This window comes from Saccopteryx bilineata, chromosome 11, assembly GCF_036850765.1.
Source record: "Saccopteryx bilineata isolate mSacBil1 chromosome 11, mSacBil1_pri_phased_curated, whole genome shotgun sequence".
Classification (NCBI taxonomy): Eukaryota; Metazoa; Chordata; class Mammalia; order Chiroptera; family Emballonuridae; genus Saccopteryx; species Saccopteryx bilineata.
Genome location: NC_089500.1, coordinates 10,357,520 through 10,384,600, shown reverse-complemented (window position 1 = coordinate 10,384,600; position 27,081 = coordinate 10,357,520). Strand labels below are relative to the sequence as shown.

Sequence of the window (27,081 nt, the reverse complement as noted above, 5' to 3'; positions counted from 1 at the left end):
TTTAGGCATTAACTAAGATTCTCTTTGTTAGACTTCGGATAAGTGTTGACTTGATTCCTTCCCCCTACTCTGAGCTTTGTTATAAGTATTGCTACCCCAGCTTTTTTTTTTCATTTCCATTTGCATGAATGAGCTTTGTTATAAAACAAACGCATGTGAGTCGTATCTCTGTTCTTAAAGCCTATCGCTTGCTCTGGAAAGTGCAGTCAGTCTTTCCCGGCCGTCGGTTGGTTTGGGAGCACTGGGCTGTGCCTGACTGGGTTTGAGCGTGCGTGTGCAGTGTGCAGTGTTCGAACTCTCCATTGTCCTTCATTGCCAGTGATGCTGCCACCTACGGGCGGGGGGGAGTGTCTTCAGACACTGCTCTGAGGCCATTCTTTGACCTGTGACATAGAATTGTTAGTAATTGATACCTGCTTACCTTAAAGCCTTTAATAAGATGTAATAAAAGAAGAGCAGGCTCGATGGGAAGCAGTTCTGACATTTAAGGGCAGTGGATTCGAGCTGTATGCAGCATCATACAATTTTTCTGGGCCAGGTCGTTTAATCTGCTAGCTTGGGATATGAAAGAAAATGATTTTATTTTATATATATAATATATATATTTATATATATATAAAATATATATATAATATATATATATTATATATATATATATTATATATAATATATATATATATATTTTTTTTTTTGTATTTTTCCGAAGCTGGAAATAGGGAGTTCAGTCAGACAGACTCCTGCATGCGCCCGACCGGGATCCACCCGGCATGCCCATCAGGGGGCGATGCTTTGCCCATCTGGGGTGTCACTCTATCGCAACCAGGGCCATTCTAGCACCTGAGGCAAAGGCCATGGAGCCAACCCTAGCGCCTGGGCCAACTTTGCTCCAGTGGAGCCTTGGCTGCAGGAGGGGAAGAGAGACAGAGAGGAAGGAGAGGGGGAGGGGTGGAGAAGCAGATGGGCGCTTCTCCTGTGTGCCCTGGCCGGGAATCGAACCTGGGACTCCTGCACGCCAGGCCGATGCTCTACCACTGAGCAAATCGGCCAGGGCCAAGAAAATGATTTTAAAGGCCCCTTCTGTTCTCACTTTTGACAAATAAGGAAGATACATCCACTTTGGGTAACTCTCTTTAGCCTTGGTACTGTGAGTGTGTACACACGTGTAACAATTGTGTAAAAATCATTTTTTTTAAAACACAGGTTATCCTTGTCTAGTTTCTATAGCATCAGAAAGAATCATCCTTTGTTATTGCTAAACTGGCTACTATAGTTATTGCACTCATCATTAAAATAACTTTTATTAATCTTACGTTTTGTGATGCTTTGCGTACCAACTTTGAACAGCTATGAGGATATATCTGTAGCCTGAATGAATATAATGTGACTTCATCTGAAGGATTTGATTTGAAGGTTTAAGAACTATAATATTAATTTAAAATATAATTATTTAAAGTAGATCACCAAATATGTATTTTTTAAAGCTGTCCAGGCTGACCTAAGACATCTTGGCTAGCTTATCTGGCTCAGCTGTTATGACGTGTGTTAGCATGACAAAGTGACATGAAGGTTTCTAGTTTCTTCCTCTGGGAGTGTGTTGTCACCTGGCTCTCCTCTGCATTCTTTCTGATGGAAGGGGAAAGGGAGGAGTAGTCATCCACTCCCTGTTTCCATCTCTTATCTCTCTCTTTTTTTTAAATCTTATTTTTATTAAGTTTAATGCAGTGACATTGATAAATCAGGGTACATATGTTCCAAGAAAACATCTCCAGATTATTTTGACATTTGATTATGCTGCATACCCCTCACCCAAAGTCAAATTGTCTTCTATCACCTTCTATCTGGTTTTCTTTGTGCCCCTCCCCTCCCCCACTCCCCCTCTCTCCTTCTTCACCCCTCACCCCCCCCACCCCCGTTACCATCACATTCTTGTCCATGTCTCTGAGTCTCATTTTTATGTCCTATCTATGCATGGGTTCATATAGTTCTTAGTTTTTTCTGATTCACTTATTTCACTCCGTATAATGTTATCAAGGTCCATCCATGTTATTGTAAATGATCCCATGTCATCATTTCTTATGCCTGAGTAGTATTCCAGAGTATATATGTACCATAGCTTTTTAATCCACTCATCCTCTGACGGACACTTGGGCTGTTTCCAGATCTTTGCTATTGTGAATAATGCTGCCATAAACATGGTGGTGCATTTCTCCTCCTTATATCTCTTTTAATTGAAATCATTGCCCCCAGGTGTCCATCTCACACAGTTTAAGACCAGAGGGAAGCAGATTCTAGGTAGATGTTCCCTCTTATCTTTCTTAGAAGGGGTTTTTGAATGGGCAGAAGCCTGTAATCTGACTGCTTACCCTGCCTATTAAAGAAAAGTGGATCTCTAAGAAGGTTAAGGGGTAGAGTTTCCAAAACAGATGAGTTTTAATGTGTTCTGATCAAGAACTTCAGTTCTCAGAAACAATCAGTGCTTTGTTTGCTAAACAAGTCTGCTGAACACTGTGTTCCTTTCTGGGAAGAGCTTGGGGGATGGGTGGCACAGGCAGGACTATGAGGGAGGTGGAGAATGTGCGAGGAAGGAGTGAGAGAAATTTAAGACTCTTAGAACCAGCCCTTAAAGTGTACAGGTCTAGGGCAAGAGCATAAATGGAGGCCTCGTAGTGTATATCTAAATGTGTAAGTTAAAGTCCAGCTAACAAACGGTTAAATAAGATACAACCCCTCCTCTTACCTTGACGAATATACACTGCTCACAGACATTAGGGATCTTTTATCGCTTCATATTCATTTGGAATATCTCCTAATTTTTGTGAGCAGTATACTTTTCTAATGACTTGTCGTGGAGGAAGAAACTTTCCCTACCCTCAAGGTGCCTCCTGCTGGGCTTATCAAATAGAAAAGAGACAGATTAGCAAGAGAAAACAACCAGAGTTAATACACAGAAATGTATGGAGACCTTGCATGTATGAGAGAGTCAGACAGAAAGAAAAAATAGTCATAAATGACATTCTGAGACAAGGATGAGGTTATGCAGGGGTCCCCAAACTACAGCCCACGGGCCACATGCGGCCCTCTGAGGCCATTTATCCATCCCCCACCGCACTTCCGGAAGGGGCACTTCTTTCATTTGTGGTCAGTGAGAGGAGAGGAGCATAGTTCCCATTGAAATACTGGTCAGTTTGTTGATTTAAATTTACTTGTTCTTTATTTTAAATGTTATATTTGTTCCCCTTTTTGTTTTTTTACTTTAAAATAAGATATGTGCAGTGTGCATAGGGATTTGTTCATAGTTTTTTTTATAGTCTGGCCCTCCAATAGTCTGAGGGACAGTGAACTGGCCCCCTGTGTAAAAAGTTTGGGGACCCCTGAGGTAAGGCATTCAAAGGGTCATTGCAGGATGATAAGAAGAGCAGATGCTTAGTAAACAGAAGGTTGTCCTGCTCAACAGACAAGTCAAAAGATGTTATCGCTGCTGTTCCCTTGCAGGCAAGGCCCCTCATTCAAGTTCTTCTGGATAGCTAAGGGAGGGGCAGAATAATCTGCATGCCACAGCAGTGCATCTTGGGGTGACTGTGACTTGTTTCAGACTTTCAGGCCTGTAAGCATAGATTCCAGTGTCAACTCCGCAGAGCCCGGATCTCTGCACTGGGTAGGGCAGCATGGGAGGGCTGGCCCAGCAGCCAGTCCCTTCTCTTCCCATTGTCACTGCCGCTCTTCACCCTGCAGGGCTGTGGGTGGACAAGCAGCCCACACTTCCACGCTCTGTCCACTCCTGGGTTCTCTTATGGGAGGGTGGATAGAGAACCACACAAGCCCTTGAGAACAGATCGGTGTCCCTTGGGTAGTTAGTATGGAAAAAGGATTCTTTAATGGAAATGTAATGGGAGCCGTGTAAGTAATTTAAAATTTTCTGGTAGCTACAGTCAAAAAGGTAAGAAAAAAACAGGTGAAATTGATTTTAATATATCTATTTCATTCGATATATCAAAATGATCAATCATAAGAAATTAAGGAGTTGACATTTTTTTGCACGAAATCTTAGAAATTCAGGATGTATGTTATACATATTCAGAGAACACCTCACTTTGGACTAGTGCCATTTCAGCTACTCAGTAGCCACCTAATATCTATGGTATCCTGTGGGACAGGGCAGGGTTAGGGGGAGGGAGCCCAGACTCCTCGTTCCAAAGGGCTCGCTGAGTCTCTGGGACTGTGGGCAGCTCTCTTCATTACAAGGCCCGGTGGTGCTTTTGTCCTTGACTGGATGCAAAGACTAATTGCATTTCTTTACACAGGTGGGGCAAAAGTAGGTTTACAGAGTTTATTCTTGTATTATTATTGATTATTATATTATTTTTCATAAGAACGATTGTAAACCTGCCTTTGCCCCACCCTGTATTTAGAGCTGATGGCCATTTTAAAATACAAAAGATATACATATATGAAACTAATGGAGGGTACTTGTTTGCTTCTCTCTCTCTCTCTCTCTCTCTCTCTCTCTTCCGTTTAAGCTTGTCCACTGCCTTGTCTTCACTCACCTCACTGCTGCTTTTCTTCTTTCTCAGGAGCTATGTGGTCTGAGGACATCCGTTTGCACAGATTAATGCACCTTTTCCCGTGTTGTTGACAGATACTTTTCCAAAAGTCAGTGCTTCCGTTTCCCAGACCTATAAAGAATTTTCATAAGAGTTTATTTGAGCCAAATTCATGACAATTCCAGGCAGCAAAGATCTCCGATGCTTTGGAGAAGGACATTGTACATTTCGAATTAAGGAGGGAACGTAAGGTGGCATGGAGGTGGGAGAAAGCAAGGTAGGGACTGGGTCCCGGGACAGCGAACACGTCAGGTGCTCTCCTGAGGGTGCCTAGGCTTCCAAGAAGTCACAGAAATGGCCATTTCAAAGGTATGTTAACCTAGATGGTCAAAACAATGGACAGGGCTTGCTTGAGGCAACGATAAACCTTTTACTGAAGAAGTGACATTCCTGGGGCCTGACGGCCATGCCCAGTAAGGAATTTATGATCAGATCATAAACCTGTGAGCTTACTTTCGGCAGAACCCCCTGGTCATCCAAATACTGTGCTGTGTGGGATGTCTAGGGTCTTTCTTCCTTGAGGAACTTTTTGTAAGTTGAGTGTGATTGCACGCATATTTTCAAACTGTGGCCAGTTCTCCCAAATGAGGAAACAACTAGAGCATAGAGGGCTGTTTTCATCTGACTAGAACAGCACAGTTTTCATCTATTTCAGGATAAGGTTGCCAGATTTAGAGGGGAAAAAACAGGACCCAGTTAAATTTGAATTTCAGAAAAACAGCAAATAATTTTTTCCCAATTATTTACTTATTTGTTTGTTTTAGAGAGAGCGGGGGGGGGGGGGTAGAGAGAAACACTGATTTGTTGTTCTGTGTATTATGCGTTTAGGTGTTCACTGGTATGTGCCCTGACCACGGATCAAACCAGCAACCTTGGTATATTGGGACAATGCTCTAGCCAACTGAGCTACCGGCCAGGACCAAATAACTGTTTTTAATATAAGTGTGTCCCATACAATATTTGGAACATACTCATAATAAATATATATGGTCTACCGGAAACTTCTGTCCATTTCTATCACAACAAGTTTCGACACATAAGCACATGTTTATTTGGTGCATGTGTGCCTCTCTATTTTTTTTTTTTTTTTGTATTTTTCTGAAGCTGGAAATGGGGAGAGACAGTCAGACAGACTCCCCGCATGCGCCTGACCAGGATCCACCCGGCACGCCCACCAGGGGCGACGCTCTGCCCACCAGGGGGCGATGCTCTGCCCCTCCGGGGCGTCGCTCTGCTGCGACCAGAGCCACTCTAGCGCCTGGGGCAGAGGCCAAGGAGCCATTCCCAGCACCCGGGCCATCTTTGCTCCAATGGAGCCTTGGCTGCGGGAGGGGAAGAGAGAGACAGAGAGGAAGGAGGGAGGGGGTGGAGAAGCAAATAGGCGCTTCTCCTATGTGCCCTGGCTGGGAATCGAACCCTGGTCCCCCGCATGCCAGGCCGACGCTCTACCGCTGAGCCAACCGGCCAGGGCGCCTCTCTATTTTTATCACTTAATGTATACATACTGATGTAGCAAATTAACTAAAACAAAGTTGATTCACATTAGTCTTATTTGTGAAGCGATAGTGTACCCATGGCTACTGATAAAGTTCATTTATGCCACTGTATTTTTACAAATTTCAACAAGGAAGAAATGCTACAGAAGCATGTAGAAATTTATTGAAAGTGTTTGGTGAAGGTACAGTTTCTGGTAGGACATGCAGAAAATGGTTCAAAAAATTCGAAACAGGTGATTTCGACCTTTCTGATAAGCCACGTTCTGGGCGACCATCTTTGATCGATGACAATGTTGTTAAGACTATATTGGAGCAAGATCCTTTTCTGACAACATCGGAGATCGCAGAAAGGCTTAATTCAGCTCAGCAAACCATTTTAGACCATATTCAGAAGATAGGATTGGTGTGGAAATATATTATTTAATAAAGTTTATTGCCGGTAAGAAAAATTTGTATTTTGTTTTATTCCAAAAATGGACAGAACTTTCCAGTAGACCTTATACATATAATCAGTGTATATTTATATATATCAGTGTAAACTATATGTTATATATAATATTAATACTATATATTATACAATAACATATAATGATACAATCAATATATAGTATTAATATATAAAATATGCTAAATATAGTTATCATTTATATGTAAATAATATATTAATACATATTTATTCATTTAGAAAAAAGTAAGCCCATTCTTATTAACATAAATATTTTTATGAAAAAATAACTATTTTCTAAAACAAAAATATTGGGAGAAGAGCATCATTTTATATATTTTTTTAATGTCTGGCTTGTAAGAGGATAGATTTCCATATCCATCTCTGAATCAGGAGTACTGTTACAAAGGCAAGTTTCATCTAGAAATCTGTGCTGGACACTTAGATGAAATGAGAATGACAAAGGACAAATTACATCTTAGACATCTTGGTGCTGTCTTGAAAATAGCTTTGGGCTTAGGCATCTCCTGTAAAGGTCGCAGGGACCTCTCCTCGGATCTTCCAGCAATACTTTCATAACCCTCCAGCCGGAATGGTAGACCTTATAATTCTAGCTTGTATTGTGTAGACCACAGACATTCAGAATAGAGGATAGAGCATTATAAGCATTCTTGTTTTAAGAAGGCCTAATGAATCACATTGTAAAATATAAAACAGAATGTGACTATTCAGGTTTAGCAGTAATTCTTACTTTTTCTTCTTCTCATTCAAAATACTATTAGGTCTACAATCCACTGTCCAAGAAAATGGCTATAATAAAAAAAAAAAAAAGCAAAGTAGCACTTTCAGTTTGTAAAATAGGCACATTTCTGTTTAGAATAAACTTTATGTAGCTATTTGCAACAAAACTTAACGCTTTCTATTATAGAATTCAATAAATAGGCCCCATGACAGTTTCTTTAAAATGATGACTGGATCGAATTAGATTTATTTTTGAGATACATGTCTGTTGTCAGCACAGTACATACTACCTAGTATTTAGGCCTGGGCAGTTTTAAAAATAATTAGCATAATGCAATGACTCATCTGATACTCATCACAGATCAAAAAAATGTATGGGAGTTGGCAATGGGCCAAATACAGGAGTGCACAGAGAAGTAAAACTTAATGTTTTCTAGGACAACAGAGAACATGAAAGAGCTATTAACAGGCGTAGAACAGGAAGGAGAAAGTGCTGGTGGGGGGGAGATGGTCAGTTCATTCTGAGAGAGAAGAGATGGCAGGTGATGAGTTAGAGTTGTTCACGGAGCAGTAAGACGCTTTCCAAGGAAAACAGCATAGGGAGAGAAAAGAAACTGACGCAGACCGGACCTGCGAGGAATACTGACCTGTGTGGGGTGTAGAGGAGGCCATGCAGAAGGGAAGGCGGAGTAGGAGAGGTTTCGAGAGAGCTAGGCTGGGAGAGGCGGGAGGATGTGTCGTTAACACGAGGTGAGGAGAGGTTTCCAGGCCTGTGCGGTGATCAGAGCTATTGCTCTGAGGCTGAGGACTGACAATTGGTGCTTCAATCTGAGGTGATGGCCTTGCTTGCCTTCAGAGGAGTGGGGTTTTTGTTCAGGTTTGGATAGGAGGGAAGCGAGGCAGAAAAGTGTCTGTCTTGTCTGGGTGACCAGACACCCAGGAGGTCTGCCTGTGCCCCACCCTCCCGGTTAGTGCTTACATGGGCATGGATTAAGCCAGCTGAGGTGAAGCTCAGAGACTCACTCCAGCCGAAGTGATAAGCAGAGTGCTATTTGGTTTTTCTTAATAAAATGTTGATGTTGTAGGCAGAGCACTGGCCTTCGAGCCCGAAGCGGTGCGGCCCAGCCCGGCTGCTTGCCTGACCTCCGAGGGCTGCACCGCCCCCGCAGCTGAGTCCCAGTCGGGCTGGAGCATCGCTAAGGCGGCGCTAAAACTATATGACGTCGGCACCCATGACATTTGTCTTCTCTTTTCTTTTGCTTTCTTGTCATAGGTTCACCAAGTTGAAGAGTCTTAACCTTTCTAATAATCATTTGGGGGACTTCCCGTTAGCGATCTGTGATATTCCTACCCTGACGGAGCTGAATGTGTCCTGCAATTCCCTCCGAGAGGTTCCAGCCGCCGTGGGAGTCATGCACAAGTGAGTACTGGGGTCCCTGCTGCGAGGGTCCCTCGGAAACCATGGGCGGCTGCCTCCAGGCCACGGCACCTGAGAGCACTCACCTTATGTTGGTCCTATAAGTCTCGGTCTCAGATCAACACTCTTGTGTAAAGTTCATTTATTAGCTTTTATATTTATTTCTTTTTGTGTGTATGTGTGACAGAGACAGAGAGAGGGACAGATAGGGACAAACAGACAGGAAGGGAGAGAGATGAGGAGCATTAATTATTTTTTTTTTTTTTCTGTATTTTTCTGAAGCCAGAAACGGGGAGAGACAGTCAGACAGACTCCCGCATGCGCCCGACTGGGATCCACCCAGCACGCCCACCAGGGGCGACGCTCTGCCCACCAGTGGGCGATGCTCTGCCCCTCTGGGGCGTCGCTCTGTCACGACCAGAGCCACTCTAGCGCCTGGGGCAGAGGCCAAGGAGCCATCCCCAGCGCCCGGGCCATCTTTGCTCCAGTGGAGCCTCGGCTGCGGGAGGGGAAGAGAGAGACAGAGAGGAAGGAGAGGGGGAGGGGTGGAGAAGCAGATGGGTGCTTCTCCTGTGTGCCCTGGCCGGGAATTGAACCCGGGACTTCTGCACGTCAGGCCGACGCTCTACCACTGAGCCAACCAGCCAGGGCGAGGAGCATTTATTCTTTGTTGCGGCATCTTAGTTGTTCATTGATTGCTTTCTCATATGTGCCTTGACGTGGGGCTACAGCAGAGCAAGTGACCCCTTGCTCAAGCCCACGACCTTGGGCTCAAGCTAGTGAGCTTTACTCAAACCAGATGAGCCCACGCTCAAGCTGGCGACCTCGGGGTTTCGACCCTGGGTCCTCCACGTCCCAGTCCTACACTATCCACTGTGCCACCACTTGGTCAGGCAGCTCTTATACTTCTTTGTATTGTGTGAGAAAAATAAGAATATCCCTGTTTAGAACTGAGGGTCCCTATAGATGAATGTGTCTGAACATGGGAGGAGGGGTTACTTGCTCATTGTCTGAATGAGGCTGAAATGTAAGACTTAGTTAATTTTTAAAAATAACAATGAGAGGTTGGCATTTGGGCTGACCTCATCTGCAGCATTCACATTGCCGTTAGCTCATGTTGTTCCCATTTGTGCCTCTCCAACCTGTGAAAATTAGTCATAATTTTCATTTTCAATAAACAATTAAGATGTTTATCTTGGATCTTTTCTCTCTGGCATATTGTTGCCTCAGGCCTTGCCTTTGCACATTTTGCAAAAGAAAGTACATTTTCCTTTTTCTAGTAATAGGATCTGCGCCTATGGAACGGGCGTGTTGATAATAAAGATGTAAATTTTACATATTTCTCTTCACAATTGTCATACTTTCTTTAATAGCTTGCAGACATTTCTGTTGGACGGGAACTTTCTGCAGACCCTGCCCGCCGAGTTGGAGAACATGCATCAGCTCAGTTATCTGGGTCTGTCTTTCAATGAGTTTACGGACATTCCAGAGGTGCTGGAGAGGCTGACGGCCGTGGACAAACTGTGCATGTCGGGGAACTGCGTGGGGGCCCTCCGGCTACAGGCTCTACGGAAGATGTCTCACATTAAGCACGTGGACCTAAGGTGACCATTTGTAACAAAAAAGATCCCACTAGAGTGGTTGTGTGTGTGTATGTGGAGAGTATGTTATAGACCTTTGGATGACATTTTCCTGCCAGGGCAAGAGGTTGGATAGTTGCAATTAGGGCCCATTTTTCTGTTTCTGCCCAGAGGGAACGATAATGAATAACAATGGGGTTTATGGAGAATGAAACCATATCAGAAAGAGCAAAGTGTATTGTTTTTCTCTCTTGGTCTTTCTTTTCTGTGGCTTGAGGTACTTCACATTGTTGAGCATATCTCCTTTCTTAAATTTATTTTTAGCCCTTGCCAGTTAGCTCTCAGTGGTAGAGCATCTGCCCAGCGTGTGGATGTCTCAGGTTCGATTCCCAGTCAGGGCACACAGGAGAAGTGACCATCTGCTTCTCCACCCTTCCGCCTTGCTTCTCTCTCTCTCTCTCTGTTCCTCTCCTGCAGCCATGGCTCAACTGGAGCGACTTGCCCCCTGGCCCTGAGGATGGCTCCATGGCCTCTGCCTCAGGTGCTAAGGAGAGCTCTGTTGCCGAGCAATGGAGCTACACCCTAGATGGGCAGAGCTTTGCCCCCTACTGAGCATACCGGGTGGATGCTAGTCAGGGTGCATGCAGGAGTCTGTTTCTCTGTCTCCCTTCCTCTCACTGAATTAAAAAAAATTTTTTTTTCCTTTCTTGGCTTCCCTAACTTAATATAATATATTCATTAAATTACACTTTTTTAATATTTATGTAGCCTATTTTAATTCTCTATCTCTTTGTCCAGGTGGTTCTGCATAGTTTACTAGTCTTTACAAAAATATAGCTCTCATCATCTCTTATTTGGCGCAAGTTTAGCTGGAACCTCCACTCTCCCCCGTACAGAGTGGGGGGCCTGCAGTGTGGGTCCTAAGCACACTAAGCTCGCCTGGAAACCGCGAGTGCAATCCCCGCTACATCCGAGATGCTCGGTAATCATCCCTTAGTAAGGTGCAGGTTTAGTTTCTCCTGCAGAAAGAACCAGTACACAGGAGGAGCTATTCTAAATTTCTCTATTTTAAGGAAAAACCAGAGCCTAACATGGGGTTGAATTACTGCAAAAACAACATATGGAGCTTAGGCTCTAATACTAATTTGCCCAATTCAATACTTTTTCAAGCTAACTTTCCCACTAGATAGGGATTGATGGCCACATATTAGCACATTCAGTCTTGGGTGAGATATTTAATGTCTCATACAACTGAGATCTCATCTCTAAATTGCAGTTCATAAGAGTTCTGGAAGGCATTGAGTTACAAGCCTCATTCTCTCAGCAGGTGTGATTGTGTTGTCATTGTCTCCTGGTTGAGGAAGCTTTTCTAATCGTGGACCCTGCTCAGCTGTTATTCTTGGTGTCTTCACACCTCTTCGTTTGTTAAAGGTGGTTCTTCCCTTGCTTTCCAGCCCACTTTTCTCTCTGTTGATAACCCAGACCCCCACTCAGACCGGTCGAGTTCCGTCAGTATGAAGTAGCATCATCTCTGTTCTCCCTTCCTGTGGTCAGGCCTCGGAAACCCATTCATTCTTGTCCCACTGAGAGCTGCTTGGCCTAACCTGTCCTCAGCCGAGAGGAATCAGGCCTGTCACACCTGGGAAAGTGATAGCAGTTTTTCAAATCTAGACTTCTTAAGTCAGGGAACACAAGTGGTCATAATTTATCTGACTTTGAGAACCTTTTGGAATGTGACAAAGGAGAGAACTGAACACTTTGTCTTGCTAACTTTCTAAATTGTTAACCTTCTTTGCCTCTGTGTCACTTGGATTTAAAACGTCCTTCGTGTTCAAGAATTTAAGGCCTTTTTTTCTTTGGCCACCCAGCGGTGTGATGGTGGCCTTGCTGACCTCAGGTAGCAAGCGTGCGAGGGGTTCCAAGTCACCTGGCTCGTACATATAAGAAAACATTTTTTCTTGATCTGAATCAGCTTACAAAGAAGATCAGTCTAGTAAGTACAGAAGTAACTGTTCTTATTAAGAGCTTTATAAATTCTTTAGACGTCTAGTTCTAATTAGGTCTTTTCAGATTAGATCAGTTACAGGATATTTAAATGCCAGAACAGACTTATCTCCTTGTGCAGGGAGCCAGACTCGTTTTGGCGTTGGTGAGCTCACAGGGTGAGCCGCTGGTGGTGTGACTTCTGTGCTGGTTGTGTGCCATGTGACTGCACATCGGTCCGTGACATCAGAAGTTTAGGAAACAGTCCTTCGCTGTAGATAACCCGGGAAGCACTGCTCTTACCGACCCTTGGTCCCCCAGTGTTAGTGCTTGGGAGACACCGCCCTGATAAGGGTTAACTGACTGGCCTGCCCTTGGGGCCACATTGTCACTCCTCGCATGCCCTGCCCTGTCCCTGCACAAGGCTCCCCGTGCCCATCTCTCCAGCCCAGAGGCCGTCCCGCTGCTTCCTTGGGACACTTTCCTTTCCATTTACATCCTGCCGATTCTGCACACTCTTGGGCGTCAGACGTGACGCCTCCTCTTTCCTCGCTGCTCTTGTCCATTCTGCGTAGGGTCCGCGTCACTTACGGAGACTGTCACTCACTGGGGGTCTTTCCACTTTATGTACGAAAGCATATGTGAGTTTTCCTCTCCGAATTTCAAAATCTGTTGACAAATTCCTCCTTTTATTAATTTCTTATCAACACAGAGCCATAGGCTGCCATCGTCATTGTCCCCATAGCCTTCCTGTCGGCGAAGTGATGCTCATTGAATAGTCATGAAATAGATGAAAGGGCTGTGTATGTTGAAGGGATTGTTGGAAGGACATTTTAACCATATGTTGGCCTCTTTAAAAGTTCATCCACATTTTGATATTTGAGTCCTAGGTTGGTTAGGCTTGGCAACTGACACCAAATGGTAGGAACATTAACTTCTTTTTTATTACAGTTTTTCTTTTGTCTCCTCATGCAAGCAACCTTTTCGTTATCTTAGTGTTAACACACTGAGACAGTGGGAATAGCTGTTTCATGTGAAGACGATGGTCATGCCACATTACAAAGGGGATGTCACGTGTAGAGTAGGGACAACATTGGACACGGTTTCAATTCTTTCGGTCTTTTATGTCCGAAATGAGATGTGTTTTTTTTTTATTCTACGTGCATATCTTGGAATCTAGCGAGCATTTGGAAATAGTCAAATAGCTGGGTGGAGGCCAGTGTTTTAATCTTACAACCTGGAATAAAAAAGAAAAGAAGCCAAAAAATCCTCCTGGGGACATTTGAAGAGGCCATATGCCACACTTGCAGGTCGCTGTCACTCACCCTTATGTGTCGAGGACTTTGGGATGTGGCTATTAATAATTCACTTACCATCCTTTCATTTCAGTTTTGAAAGGCCAGAAATTCATAACAGAAAATATTTGGCTTTTCTTTCCCCTAAGCTCCAGCTTTCATTTTCATGTTCTGCGAACCTAAGCGCACAGTCTCAGCATGTTGTCGGCTTCGTCCTGAGAAGCAGAGGGTTCTCGTTGTTTGTCAAGAAGTGGAGCACAGCCTGGCAAACTCGGAATTGAGATTTTCATCTCTTTTCTCCCTTCTGCAGCTAGAAGTGTCTTTGTCACCGTTTCTAGTCCCCACTGTCTTCCCAGCAGCTTATCCACTGCAGCGCCAGCCCCTGAGCTGTCCAGGTCTCCTGGCTGAGGTCCTGCCTGTGTTCTCTGTGCCCGGCTGTACCCTCGGCATGTTGCTCCCCGTCTTTGTCCTTTGTTTTTATAATTGCTTGGTGCATGCCTGATGCCAGATCTTAGTATTTTCTACATTCTGCTGTCAAGCAATATTTTAAATATAGAGATCATTTTGGTAGTCAGTTCTTGGTTCTGACCTGTTGAAAACCCAGATATTTGCAGTCCTATATCTGGTGCATATATGGCTCCCATTTCTTATTTTTCTTTCCAAGTTCCCCCTTTAACTCTGTCCTGTCGGGCCACCTGTCAGCCTGCCCACTCGTCCTCGCCCCTCCCTCCAATATCAGTGCAGTTGAAATGGGCTTATTGGGCAGTTCCGGGTTTTGTTTCTTGCGTTCTTTCAACGAAATTCTTTGGAAATAAATGAATGCATGGATTTTTTTTCCTTTTCCTTTTGAAATGAATTAAGGTACAATCAATACACATATGTTTCTCCTTCAGCCTTAGGGGTCTAAATTATGTTTTAGGATGTATTTGCCAAGGTTAAGGCCTCATGGAGTTGTAGCTAAAAATAGCCAGAGACGCCAGCCAGGTGAGGAAGGCCCGATGCTGAGATTAGAGAAGCCCCGGGGACTGTTGTGCGGCGGGGCTCGGGCCCCTTCTGCCTCGCGGTGCGAGGGGTGGCTCTGTGCTGATGGCATCGCAGGTAATCGCAGTCTCTGTTTGTGTCCTTTTCCTCTCAAGACTGAACGTAATTAGGAAGCTAATAGCAGATGAAGTCGACTTTCTCCAGCACGTCACCCAGCTTGATCTGCGCGACAATAAGCTCGGGGACCTCGATGCCATGGTTTTCAACAACATTGAGGTTTTACACTGTGAAAGGAACCAGCTGGTGACCCTGAACGTCTGTGGCTATTTCCTGAAAGCACTCTACGCTGCGTCGAATGGTACGTGTCACTGACCCCACCGAAGGTTCCTGCTGGTGTTAGAATTTACTCAGCGCCATCACCTCGGCCTTGATACTTCTTTTTTTTTTTTTAGTAAGTGTCCAATTTTACAAAGACAAAAATCCTAAAAGGAGGATTCTGGTTTGGTACTTAAAGGAAGCCAAGAAAGATTTCATAGTTCCTAACTTGTTTCACTCGTATTGTGGCTGATCCTGCTTTTGATTGGGAGCCTCTGCTAGAAGGGGAGTGGGGGGAGGGGAAACAGTTTCTTGGGCGACCTTGTCAATAACGGCACATCCGGAACCTTGCTTTGATCTCAGAGATTGAAAAGGAAAGAATCTATTTTAGGTTCCATTCAGGGTCTCAGATTTTGTGCTCCACTAACAAAGGGACTCACCTAAGCAAACCCTAAAGTATGTATCCACAGGGACACCACAGAGCAGGAGTCTTCTCATTTAATAAGCTCTCTTTCTTCGAATGTGAAAACGGCAGTTCGGATAAAGGTCATATGGGCATAGGTTTGCTAATGTGAAGACTTGAGTTCCTACCAGCATGAATGAAAACAAGTATTGACTGCTACAGGGTGCACAGATGGTGGACACGTGCTTGCTTTATGCACAGTATCGTGTATGAATTATAAAGGATAAGGAATTTCTTTAAACATGAGTTTACTGATGTCTCACTGGAGAAAGAAAGCAAACCATCAACAGCTCTAGGCCACTGAAGGCTCACAGTGGGTGTGGATAAAGAAAGCATCTAAATGTTGTTTGCTTGGCAGAGGGAGAAGATGGGACTCTGAACTTTCAGTGCTTTTGGGGAGTGGTAAGAAGCAGTTATGGGGTGGCTGGCCTGGGGCCCTGGCGAGCTTTGGAGGCGCGTGTGCCAGAAGTGATGCTCTGAGTCCGTTAACCAGAAAGTTGTGGGCAGAATGTGTTTATGGGAGAATAAATAGGGGAGCCACCCTCCCCTCTGCGAGTCCCGGTCATTGCAATGGCGTCACGTGAGCTGGCAGGAATGTGCGGTCAGGACTGCAGCTGTTGATTGGAGACTCAGAGGTGGTACCCAGACCCATGGGAGGAGGGTAACTGGACGAGAGATGAGGACAAGGTAGACTGACAGCCCCTCCCAGGTAGCTGGGCCCAAAGTCGCCACCAGGGAGGAGCTGACCCTGTGATTAGAAATGACTGTCCCAGAAACAAAGCCCTAGGTGGACAGTGGAGTCACATTTCACACATTTTGGGGGAAGGGTTCTCGGATTGGAGTAAAGGAAGCCCTGTGTGACACTCAGGGGTGCTGTGTCAGTGGGACGACAAAGGCAAAAGCCAGGGCGCGTTTGGTTTGGTGGAAGGAATGCTGAATGTTTAAAAACAGCAATATTCATACAGTTTATCTTCCAGGTAAAATGTAGCATGCCTCATAAGAGGAGAGCGCCGTAAGTAGATGGGAAGGAGGGAAGAAAGTAGAGCGGGCAATGTATTTTAAACTTGGAGTGAGATCTTGTGGTTAAATTAGAAGTCCTCTGTCTCTTCCTGCGGTTCAGAGTAGAACAGACGGATGTATTGTACTCCTAACCTAAACAAACATCGGAGAAGAAGCACAATAATGATATTTGACACACAAAGAGTCTCTGTGTTGCTTGACTGGTAACGCTTTTGTTTTTTTTTCTGCCTCCTAGAACTTGTTCAACTTGATGTTTACCCAGTTCCGAATTATCTGTCCTACGTGGATGTTTCAAGGTAAGAAGTCAAGTCCTGGGGTGCCCTAGAAGCTGCTTGAAAATGGCTTAGATCATTCTGTCTGGGCATGAGAATGTTTAAGTGTATTTTTCAGGTAAATAATACAAATTAAATTCAGTGGTTTTTACTTCCCCTCTGAAAATGCCCATACATATCTGTCAGTTAAAACCCTATATTTGTGTACTGTAGTTCAAACCTGCATTGTGGACTGTACTTGCATCAGGGTGTTGGGTGGGTGTGGACACCGATTTGAACACCAGGCGTGGGGTTTAGAAGACAAGTGTGTTGGGGTTCATGTGGCTGGGAGGTCCAGTGGTTCTTCATTTCTTTCCTGAAATGATGCTGATTTTATTTTTAAAAAATCGTGCTATTTTTTCTTTGATTTCCCCCCCTTTCTCTCTGTTATTTTGTACATGTATCTCCTGGCTAAGAGCCCTTAGAAAGCAGCCCCTAAGCTGAACAAAGTAAGGTTTCCATACAGCCTGCTCACCAGGCTCTGCTCACTTGTAAATAGTGCAAATTCAGTACTGTTCAGATTCAGTACTGTATTATGTCATATTTACTCCAGTTCCCAGAAATCCTAGATTAGACTTTTTCCTGATGACCTAAAAGCATGTGTTTACACAAATTACACTTTAATAATTTCAACACACTAAATTTGAAAATTCACTTTTAATGTAATTCCAAATGAAATATCCAAATTTTCTAAAGAGCCACAGTACTTGGGAGGGAGGATATGGTCCTTTCAAAGGGCCACTGTTAACCCATCTCAGTGTATAAGATATGATAATAAATTTCTTGCTAAACTCATGTCAGTTTTGTTTAATGTACTTGAAGTCAGATATTACTTAAGTTTTTCTTTCTTTCCTTTTTTTCCCCTATCAACCTTGGTTTTATCTTCCCCTTACTGGAGTGGGGTTTGCATAGATGAGTGTGTATAAATACCTTGAAAAGATTTATTGTAGAGCATTAGCCATGGAGTGTTTACTAGGTTCGTAAAGTTCCTCAAGGTCAAAGTTCCACGCAGTAAGAGCTTTACTGTTGTATTGAGGTTGCTTATACTGAGAGGTCCTTTCCTTCTCTCATCTTAGTAAGGTGTGTTAGGGGCTAATTGCTATAAAATGAAATCATTAAGTGTATTGATCTTTAGAGCTCCAAAGCCAAAAACATATGTGCCTATCTAGACACTAAAGAGAAAATAATGCACTGTTTTATGTATTTTAATTAAAAAGTTGATATAATAGCAAAAATAAAGAACATGCTTTTTAAATCGCATATGTGCCATCACCCTAATATCACAGCTATTTTCACTTTTGCTCTAATGTAATCATTGTCCCGAGAATATTTTTACAGCGTTGTGCATCTGTTTTTAAAGAATTATGCTCATAACAGACATACCATTTTAGATGCTCTGTGCCTGGTCATTTTACATATTTTTTTTTAAAGGCAAAAGGATTAGGAAGACATTCAAATAAGATTTATGTAAGAAGGGGTCAATCTGTTTAATAATTAAAGGCACAATTAGTTTAGTTCACTTGTTTCTGGTGATTATAATGACCACTTAATGCCTAAGGAAATGTTTTCAGGTCATTCCAAGTCTTCAGGTTCAGGGTCCCTTTCCTGCTCCCATGTTCTCCATTTCTCTGTGGCTGGGCTTTCGTGATGCCCACTGGAGCTGAGCATTATTTTAATGTTAAGAATTAAAATGTAAATTGGAAAACAAAACTATTTTATGCCATTTGAATATACAACTTAACTACAAGTATATGCTTGTTTGTTTTCAATATTAAACCTCCTCTCCCTAAACGTCCATGGGTTTATAGACTCGTAGAATAGCAATTGTGACAGCCAGACTTTGAAAAAAATAGACTTTAACCCTGGCCAGGTAGATAGGTCAGTAGACCATCATCCTGAAGTACAGAGGTTGCTGGTTCAATCCCTGGTCAGAGCACAAGCAGGAACAATGGATGTTCCTGTTTTTTTCTCTCTGTCTATCTCTCTCTCTCTTTCCCTCTCTCCCCCGCTTTCGCTCTCACTGAAATCAATACGTAAAAGACATTTTTAAATAATAAATAAATAAGCAGACTTTAGAGATGGTGTGACTGTCTGTTCCTACCTTCTCTTTACTTCTTATTCCTAACTACAGTTAGTCTTGCTTCTAGATTAAGGTGAATACATATCTCCTTTTGATTGGTACTCACTGTACTTTGGTATTCCGTTTGAAGTTCTGATTATTCCATCTAATTATTTTTGAGTTTCAAACTGTATTTTAGGCCACATGACAAAGAAAAAATTGTCTATATTGTTCTATTTAGGAACCGCTTGGAAAATGTGCCTGAGTGGGTCTGCGAGAGCCGAAGGCTGGAGGTTTTGGATATTGGCCATAATCAAATATGTGAACTTCCTGCACGGTGAGTGTCACAGGTCAAGTTAGAGAATCTCAATTCTAAAAGTTGCTGATTCTATATTTAGGAACCCCTAAAAGGGATTTTCTTTAAATCCTAGTATTTAGTATCTTTATGTCACGTGGTGTCTTCAAGTCACAAACTTTCCTTGTGCAGTGAAGAGTGACGTGGAGCTTAGGCTCTCCGCCAGACTTCTCAGAGTCATGTGGTGGGTGGTTCCTGGTAGAAATGTTTAATAAGCCCAAAGAAATATGCAGACTCGGCACACAGTGTGATCGGCTCCCCTCCGATATCCTAATGCTTTCAGTGTCCTCCCCTTTGCTCCATTAACTTGACACATCTAGCTTACCTACAAAGAATTTCTCATTGTTCTTGAACATAATTGTTTTTTTTGGGGGGGGAGGGAGAAAAGATTATTAGATCATTAAACCTAGAAAGAGCACACTAGATTCCTGTTTTTATTTCATAATTTTCACTTTAATGCCACAATTTCTAAAACAGTCATATGATATCGCTTCTCAGCCTTTTTGGCCAAGATCAAGTGTAAAACAGTCATGTGATGATATCTAATATCTGTCGATACAGACATTGTCAAGTTAACTCATTGTGGCACAAAGTATTTGGGGGGCTCTTAGTGACTAGCCGTGCAGTTAATGACTAGACAAGTAGTCTGTCCTCATGCTGGTCTATGGAACTTTCTGTGGTGACTGAAATGTCTCGTGTCTGTGCTGCCCAGTGTGATATCCATTAGCCATAGATGACTATTGACACTTGTTGACTACTGTGGCTAAGGAACTGAATCTTAAATTTTATTTAATTTAAATGTAAACAGCCATTTGTGACCAGTGGCGGCCACTACTCAGGTCTGGCTGTTTGCACCGTTCTCAGCCAATCCCCAGACAAGGAAGTCGGTTGTTTCTGTGTATAGTCAAAAATAGCAATGAAAATATCATAGCAATATGTCACTATTTTGGAGTTAACTTTTACTTTAGGCACATGATATTTAAAGGTATATAATCAATATTCCTCTATTCCCATGTGAAAACAAAGATCATGAAATATGCATGCGTGGTAAGCCTAATATATGTGTTAGAGCTCAGCTGTTGTATATGGTGGCCACCAGCCATTGGCTAAGGCTTTTGAGCAGTGGAAATGTGGTTGGTCCTGAGAAGTGCTGACGTACAAAATGCACACTGGATGTAAATTATCTCCATAATGTTGTATATTAATCACCTGTTAAAATACTATTTTGGTTATATTGGATTGAATAAATATACTATAAGAATGTATCTGTGCCCTGGCCGGTTGGCTCAGCATTAGAGCATCGGCCCGGCATGTGGGCGAGTGGAAGACCCAGGTTCGATTCCCAGTCAGGGCGCACAGGAGAAGCACCCATCTGCTTCTTCATCCTTCCCCCTCTCCTTCCTCTCTCTCTCTCTTTCTCTCTTCCCCTCCTGCAGCCAAGGCTCCACTGGAACAAAGTTGGCCCGGGCATTGAGGAAGGCTCCATGGCCTCTGCCTCAGGCGCTAGAAAGGCTCTGGTTGCAGCAGAGCAACGCCCCAGATGGGCAGAGCATCGCCCCCTGGTGGGCATGTCAGGTGGATCCTGGTCGGGCACATACGGGAGTCTGTCTGACTGCCTCCCTGCTTCTAGCTTCAAAAAAATACAAAAAAAATAAAAGAAAAGAATGTATCTGTTTCTTTTCACTTTTAATTTTAAGTTATGTATGTGGCTTATGTTATATTTCTATTAGAAAGTGCTGGGTGAGAATATCGTTCTCATAAAGAAAAAGACACCTAGGTTTATATGTTCAACACCCATAAAGCCTAGTTCATTTACTTTCTCAGCCACACACTATACTCGTAAATTCAGTCCATATGAAAGTGCTTTCTGCTTTGAGTTTTATGTTGACTGAGCATTTAGGTGACTCCGCAGCTCATCAGCATCATCAGCAGAAGGTTTGGTGATGTGCTCTGTGGACGGCAGTGTGTGCCTGTGTGTGTGTTTATGTGGGCAGGTGGGGCGGGGTTAGAAAACAAACAGCAAAGGTGAAAAAAGGCTATTACTAAATAGGAAAAAAATATTTGTTGGAAAAAGTCTTTTCCATTTTCTCTGTTCTGCTTCCCAGTCCAACAGATACAGCACACTGGAGCTAAGTCTTTGTTTCTCTGTTGGCTATAACAAAGATCATACGTGCATAAACCAACAATCAAATAAATACAAGATAATTGATACTTGATCCAATTTCTCCCTAAAGTTAATTTTTGATTTGTTCTATGTTAGTACAGGCCTTTGGTGGGGGGGGTCTAGAAAGATACTTATGCAAAGCAAATCCCAAATGCTCTACTGTGGGGAATTTAAACTGTTTGTTTGTTTGTTGTTTGTTTTTTGTGCGTCTGTGTGTTTAACCCATGAGACAAAAGCAGTATGTATTGTTTTCTCATTTATGGTGGTGTGTAGTGGTAGGCTTTGTATTAACCCTGTTGTTGATTTAACATTTCAGGCAAGACAGTGATTCATTAAAAGTTGATTTACTAGTCAAGCTTTGTTTATCTAGGTTGGTATGTGTGCAGGGTTTGATAAAACAAGTTAATACTTAGAAGTGGAAATGTATTAAAAAGAAAATAAGGTATTTTAGTGCTCAGTATCCAAAAGAATTGAACTAAATTCAATAATCAGCATTTAATACTCATCCTATAGTTATCCAATCTACTTTTTCATTTGGAAAAATCAGGATAAAGATTTTGTTACCTGTCTTTTAGTATCCATCTATTTAAGGATAGAAAGAGAGAGGGAGAGTCTGTGTAAATAATAAATAACCCAATTCTCAATTACACCACAGGCCCAGCAAGGCAGTAAAATTGGTGAAGCAAATCCTGAATTATTGGGTTTAGTGACCATTACAGAGACCCTGTGTTACCTGTGACTGAATGACCGTCCCAGATAATCTGTCTTGTCACATTGATATCTAAACCTGCCAAGTCAGGCATGTGAGATATCATTAATGTTGACCCGTATTGAAATAGGTCTAGCATCTTTGTGAGCAAAGGGTCGATCTGGTTTAGATATTTGAGGTGAATAAAGTTACGGCTGTAACGCAAAGTGATTTTAACAACTTTGGATGTCGGTGAGTGAGGCCGGCATGGTGGAACCCGGGCAGAGGGTGAGGAAGCCTCGTTCTTTGACAGCATTGTGAACCAAGACTCACTCTGACATGGTCCTTACGCACATTATAACCTCGCTTTTTCCATAGCCTCCAGATTTCTATATTTAAACCCAGGGCTTGTTTTATTCTCCATAACTGTTGACGTCCCAAGAGTGGTCATAGAGTGGACTTCCAAGGAGTACTTCCATCAGAGTAGTCATCATTTGTTGCAGTTTTGATAACCCAGAAAACAAGCACAGCCACACTTCCAAAGAGCGCTTTATGGCTAACAGAAAATAGGGATGAAATGCATTCTGTTTACTTTAGCAGGAATTGTCTACTTTGGTTTAGGATTACACCAAAGGGAAAACAAAAATATACATTAGGGAAGTGAGGAAAGGCAGAAATAATTATGATTGTGAAATGCAACCGAGAAAAAAATGTAACATTTTCTCAGTTGATGTTTATAAAAGATTAATTGGATCTTTTATTGAATGTGGATCCTGTAGGTGAAGATTGCTTGACTATTTATGTAGAATCTGTTGTGGGTAAAACAGCCCGTGTTCCGGGGAGATGCCAGACACAGCCCCACCTTGAGAAGCCTACGTCTTGCAAAGCTTGCTGTGTGAACCTAAGACGATTATACTGCTCTCTTCAGAACCTTCTTCTATGAAATATGTTTTTCTCTTTTACTAAGTAGAGCTTCTTTGTTAAACATTTCTTTTCATAGTTTTTTCCAACCCTCTGCCTTTTTTGAAAGTATGGAAAAACTGAAATGTGAACAGCTCCAAGTTTGAGTGTCTATTAAAATGAATTTGCAGTTGCTCTGAATGAATCTTTGTTTTTTTTGGAGAGATCACTTTAAGTGTTCTACTCCTGTTCATTTTTTTGTCTTTATCCCAAATTAGCTCTGAGTACGTTTCCTTCTGTCTCTGTCCTCTTCTGCACAGCCTACTTTGTAACAGCAGTCTCCGGAAGCTGCTGGCAGGACACAACCAGCTGGCGAGGCTGCCCGAGCGGCTGGACAGAACCTGCGTGGAGGTCCTGGACGTGCAGCACAACCAGCTGCTGGAGCTGCCGCCGCACCTGCTGATGAAGGCGGACAGGTAAAGCCACGCGGCGCTTCTGGCTCTCCTTCCACCTCACCATATGCCCCCTCGTTCGCCTTCTTGTCTCAGGACCGGAGACTGTTGACGTGGACATCTTGAATATCTGTCTCTCTGAGATTTAGGAAGAAAATGGTGTGCCAGCCTCTTCTCTGGTCATTCTGTAGGGGATGGAGACGTGACTCGCCATGGGGTCCTCAATGACTTCCCCGCTTTCTGGAGAGAAGGGGTTGGGTGAGCTGTGCAGGGATGTGGGGGCCTGCTCCCTGTATGGAGGGCACCCCCTCCCTGTGCGGAGGACCCCTGGCTCCCTGTGCGGAGGGCACCCGTTCCCTGTGCGGAGGACCCTGGCTCCCTGTGCGGAGGACCCTGGCTCCCTGTGCGGAGGGCACCCACTCCCTGTGCAGTGGGCACCTTCTCTGTGTGCGGTGGGCACACCCTCCCTATGCGGCCGGGCACCTGCTCCCACTTGCCTTAACTAGCAGGATGCTCTATTCTCACCTTCACACAGCTGCTCCTTTGGGCGACAGAGGTCGGCTTTCCTAGAGTTCGCTTAGTTCTGTTGTTTTTTTCTTTTTATTATCTTTTTTTTTTTTTTTTTTTTTTTTTGTGCTATTTCTGAAGCTGGAAACAGGGAGAGACAGTCAGACAGACTCCCGCATGCGCCCAACTGGGATCCACCCGGCACGCCCACCAGGGGCGACGCTCTGCCCACCAGGGGGCGATGCTCTGCCCATCCTGGGCGTTGCCATGTTGCGACCAGAGCCACTCCAGCGCCTGAGGCAGAGGCCACAGAGCCATCCCCAGCGCCCGGGCCATTTTTGCTCCAATGGAGCCTTGGCTGTGGGAGGGGAAGAGAGAGACAGAGAGGAAGGCGCGGCGGAGGGGTGGAGAAGCAAATGGGCGCTTCTCCTGTGTGCCCTGGCCGGGAATCGAACCCGGGTCCTCCGCACGCTAGGCCGACACTCTACCGCTGAGCCAACCGGCCAGGGCTCTTTTTATTATCTTTACCATAGTTTCCCCCTTGCAATACATTTATGTTTTTGAACACACTTTTTCTAAATGTATTTCACTAAGTAAAGAAGTAGTTTTGATTTGAGGGGGAGGCTTATTTAAATATTAAGTGAAATCTGTTTTCTGTGAAGAGCTGCCACATGCAGAACTTCCTTCCCTCTCCTTGGAGCACGTGCTTGCCTCCCAGCCCGTGTGCGTTGTTCCTGATGCTTCCAGCCTGGCGACCTGAACCGTTCTGATCTCTGCTAATGTTTAGTGTCAGGGAGTGACTGTAACCTTAGAGACACTGTGAAGGATCTAACTTTTAGTGTACCTCATAATAAAGACAAGTTTAATTTTGTACTTCTCTAAGAGAAGGAAATAGTGATGGATCTTTTTGCCTTAAAAAAATAAATTGGAGAGGGATGTTTCAGCAGATGGGACTGCAGGTGACGTAGCAGTGATTTGGGGTGACGTAGCAGTCTCAGAACTCAGGCTCTCCTGGACTGATTTGCTGCCCGATCATATGTCCCAGATCCCTGTGCTTGCTCCGACCAACTACTCATCACACACTGTGTTTAATTGCTTATTTGCTTGGCTGTTCCCACTTGTGGACTCTGCACTCTGAGTCCAGTGACTATGTCTTAACTGTAGTTTTATCCTCAGCATCTTGCACCGTGTATGAGTAAAGCAAGGTGCTCAACAAGATGTTTGTTTAATGAACAGTAGAAAATTTAAGGAATTTTCAGTACTAACCCCAATCCTGGGTTTGTGTTTTCTTCCACTCCTTTTCCTTTGCTTATTAAACAATCTTTTGTCACAATGTAACTGAGTAAAAAACAAAACAAAACAGAGTGTATAACTGCTGAAGCCTGCTGCTCCGTGAATTTTCACACACGTTCTGTATGCCTCTGTAACTACCGCTCTGATCAATCGATCAGGAGGGGACTATTTCTAGCATTCCTTCTCCTTTTCTGCTGTTTCCCTCACTTTTGAAAACACTCATTCTCTGCACTTAATGTCCAATGATTCCTACTGGCATAATTATAGAGCAGTAAGGGAACTGTGAGAAAAGGGGGTTTTAGATGGTGATTGACCGGTCCTGTGTATCACTCCCCTGACAAAATGAGTATGTTTCCAGATGGTTGGAAGAACTGTTCTTGCCTTTGCGTTTATACAAAAGTGCACCATGCAAATGTGGGTAGCTCTGGACGTGTGCTTTTTGTTGTTGTGAATACTGTGGAGTTTGATTCCTTCCCCTGGGGAGAGTCTGCAGTTGTGTTGTGACCTTGTATTTCTTTCCTAAGGCTAGCTGAGGCAAACTTGGGGTGCGGCTTCTAATGAATCCACTTGTTTTCTTGGGGGTCTGCACTGAAGCTGTTGAAACAGGTAGGGACATGGATTTGGGTTTTAGGCGTCTCTGATATAAAACCGTTTCTGATTCTGGCCCAGTCGGATATGTTCGTGCCTCACAGAGTAGGTAAATAGCGCTGGAACACGCCAGTGAACAGTAGCAGTGCTTTATTCATTTCCGAGGGTCTGATCTGAAGGGGACCGTTCTGCCTGTGTTGTGTTCTCTCGAGGCAGTCAGCCCGCAGTCTTGGTGCCGGGTGGCGGCTCTGGAGTATGTGCCCTGAGGTTCGTGTTTAGATGTGTTAACAAGGAGTTGAGTGGGACATCTTTCCCATGGGTGATCTGACTCCTGAGGTTGAGAACCATGGCGTGGACTGACTTCGCGACCCCGGGCAGATCACTCTGCATCTCCATTTCCCGTGTTCCCTATTTCCTGCCTTCCCAGATGGGACCTGTGAGTTGGGAAAGGGAGGGCTGCGTGAACTGGGATGTTCCTAGTCATGCGGCGTGGAAAATGCAGGGCCTGAACTGGCCGCTGCTGGAGGACAGTTGCTATCAAGGGGGGTGGTCAGGAGGGCTGAGCCACAGTGTGAGCTCCTGGCCACTAGGCTGCAGCTTCCGTAGTCTGAGTAGTCAGGCCTGTCTGGAGCCAACTGCGTTTTGGAGAAGAGGGCTGTGTGGGGGCCTCCCTAGGTCTCACGAGGGGGGCAGGCCGGCTCAGTGCCTTTCTGCCACAGGAAAGTTCTGAAGGAAGGGCTCGGGTAAGTTAGGAAAGCAAGCACCCTCCTGCTTTTATCTTGTGAGAGAAAAACAAATGACAGAAAAGGCTGAGATAAGGAACTTTTTTAGGCAGGCATATTGTGGTGCCTTTGTTTTCCAACCCATGCAATAGCCACATCTCTGGTCACAACTGATCTGACTGGTGGTGACTCAGCGTCAGGAAAGCGAAGAGGTTTGCTTCTCGCACGCAGAGGGTTGTGAAGAGGGTGGGGTAAACTGGTGAGCTCTTCATTTTTGAACATCGTTCTTGTATTAATTGTACCTGATGGAAGCCAAGAAAAACAACATTTTACAATGATCCTCACCAAACTATTTCTGGCTTCTTAAAGGGTTAATACTTCTATGTATTCCTTTTCAAAACCTAAAAAATTTAGGTTTTATCAACCTACATCTAAAATATAGTAATAATAATTTGGATTCCATAAAACGTAGAGATACTGTATATTTGGTTTGATGAACTTGGGGGAAGGAATAAACTTGTACTGATGGGTGGGAGCCAGTGGGTCAGCCCAGAAAACACGAAGTTTGAAATACTAAAAGGGGGTGTTTTAGGAGAGAATCCTTGTGGCAAGCTTCCTGCAGGCGGTGTTCCTGGTGATTTGTTCACATGGTTCCGGTGGCCAGCGTCTTACTGACCTAGTACGTTGAGGCCACTGTGCCAAGTG

At 43.9% G+C, this 27,081-nt stretch overlaps 1 protein-coding gene and 1 non-coding gene across 2 annotated transcripts in view; one reads left to right on the top strand and one right to left on the bottom strand.

The window, feature by feature from the left end:
- PHLPP1 (PH domain and leucine rich repeat protein phosphatase 1) overlaps positions 1 to 27,081 on the top strand; it is a 189,680-nt gene that overhangs the window by 132,141 nt on the left and 30,458 nt on the right. Inside the window, exons 5-10 of the mRNA XM_066246453.1 lie at positions 8,557 to 8,703; positions 10,074 to 10,304; positions 14,695 to 14,897; positions 16,573 to 16,633; positions 18,949 to 19,044; positions 23,135 to 23,290. Of these exons, the coding sequence (XP_066102550.1) occupies positions 8,557 to 8,703; positions 10,074 to 10,304; positions 14,695 to 14,897; positions 16,573 to 16,633; positions 18,949 to 19,044; positions 23,135 to 23,290 (894 nt within the window). The remainder of the gene's footprint in view (positions 1 to 8,556; positions 8,704 to 10,073; positions 10,305 to 14,694; positions 14,898 to 16,572; positions 16,634 to 18,948; positions 19,045 to 23,134; positions 23,291 to 27,081) is intronic.
- Positions 9,276 to 9,351, bottom strand: TRNAV-GAC (transfer RNA valine (anticodon GAC)). The gene has a single exon. It is a non-coding gene; the product is annotated as a tRNA-Val (tRNA).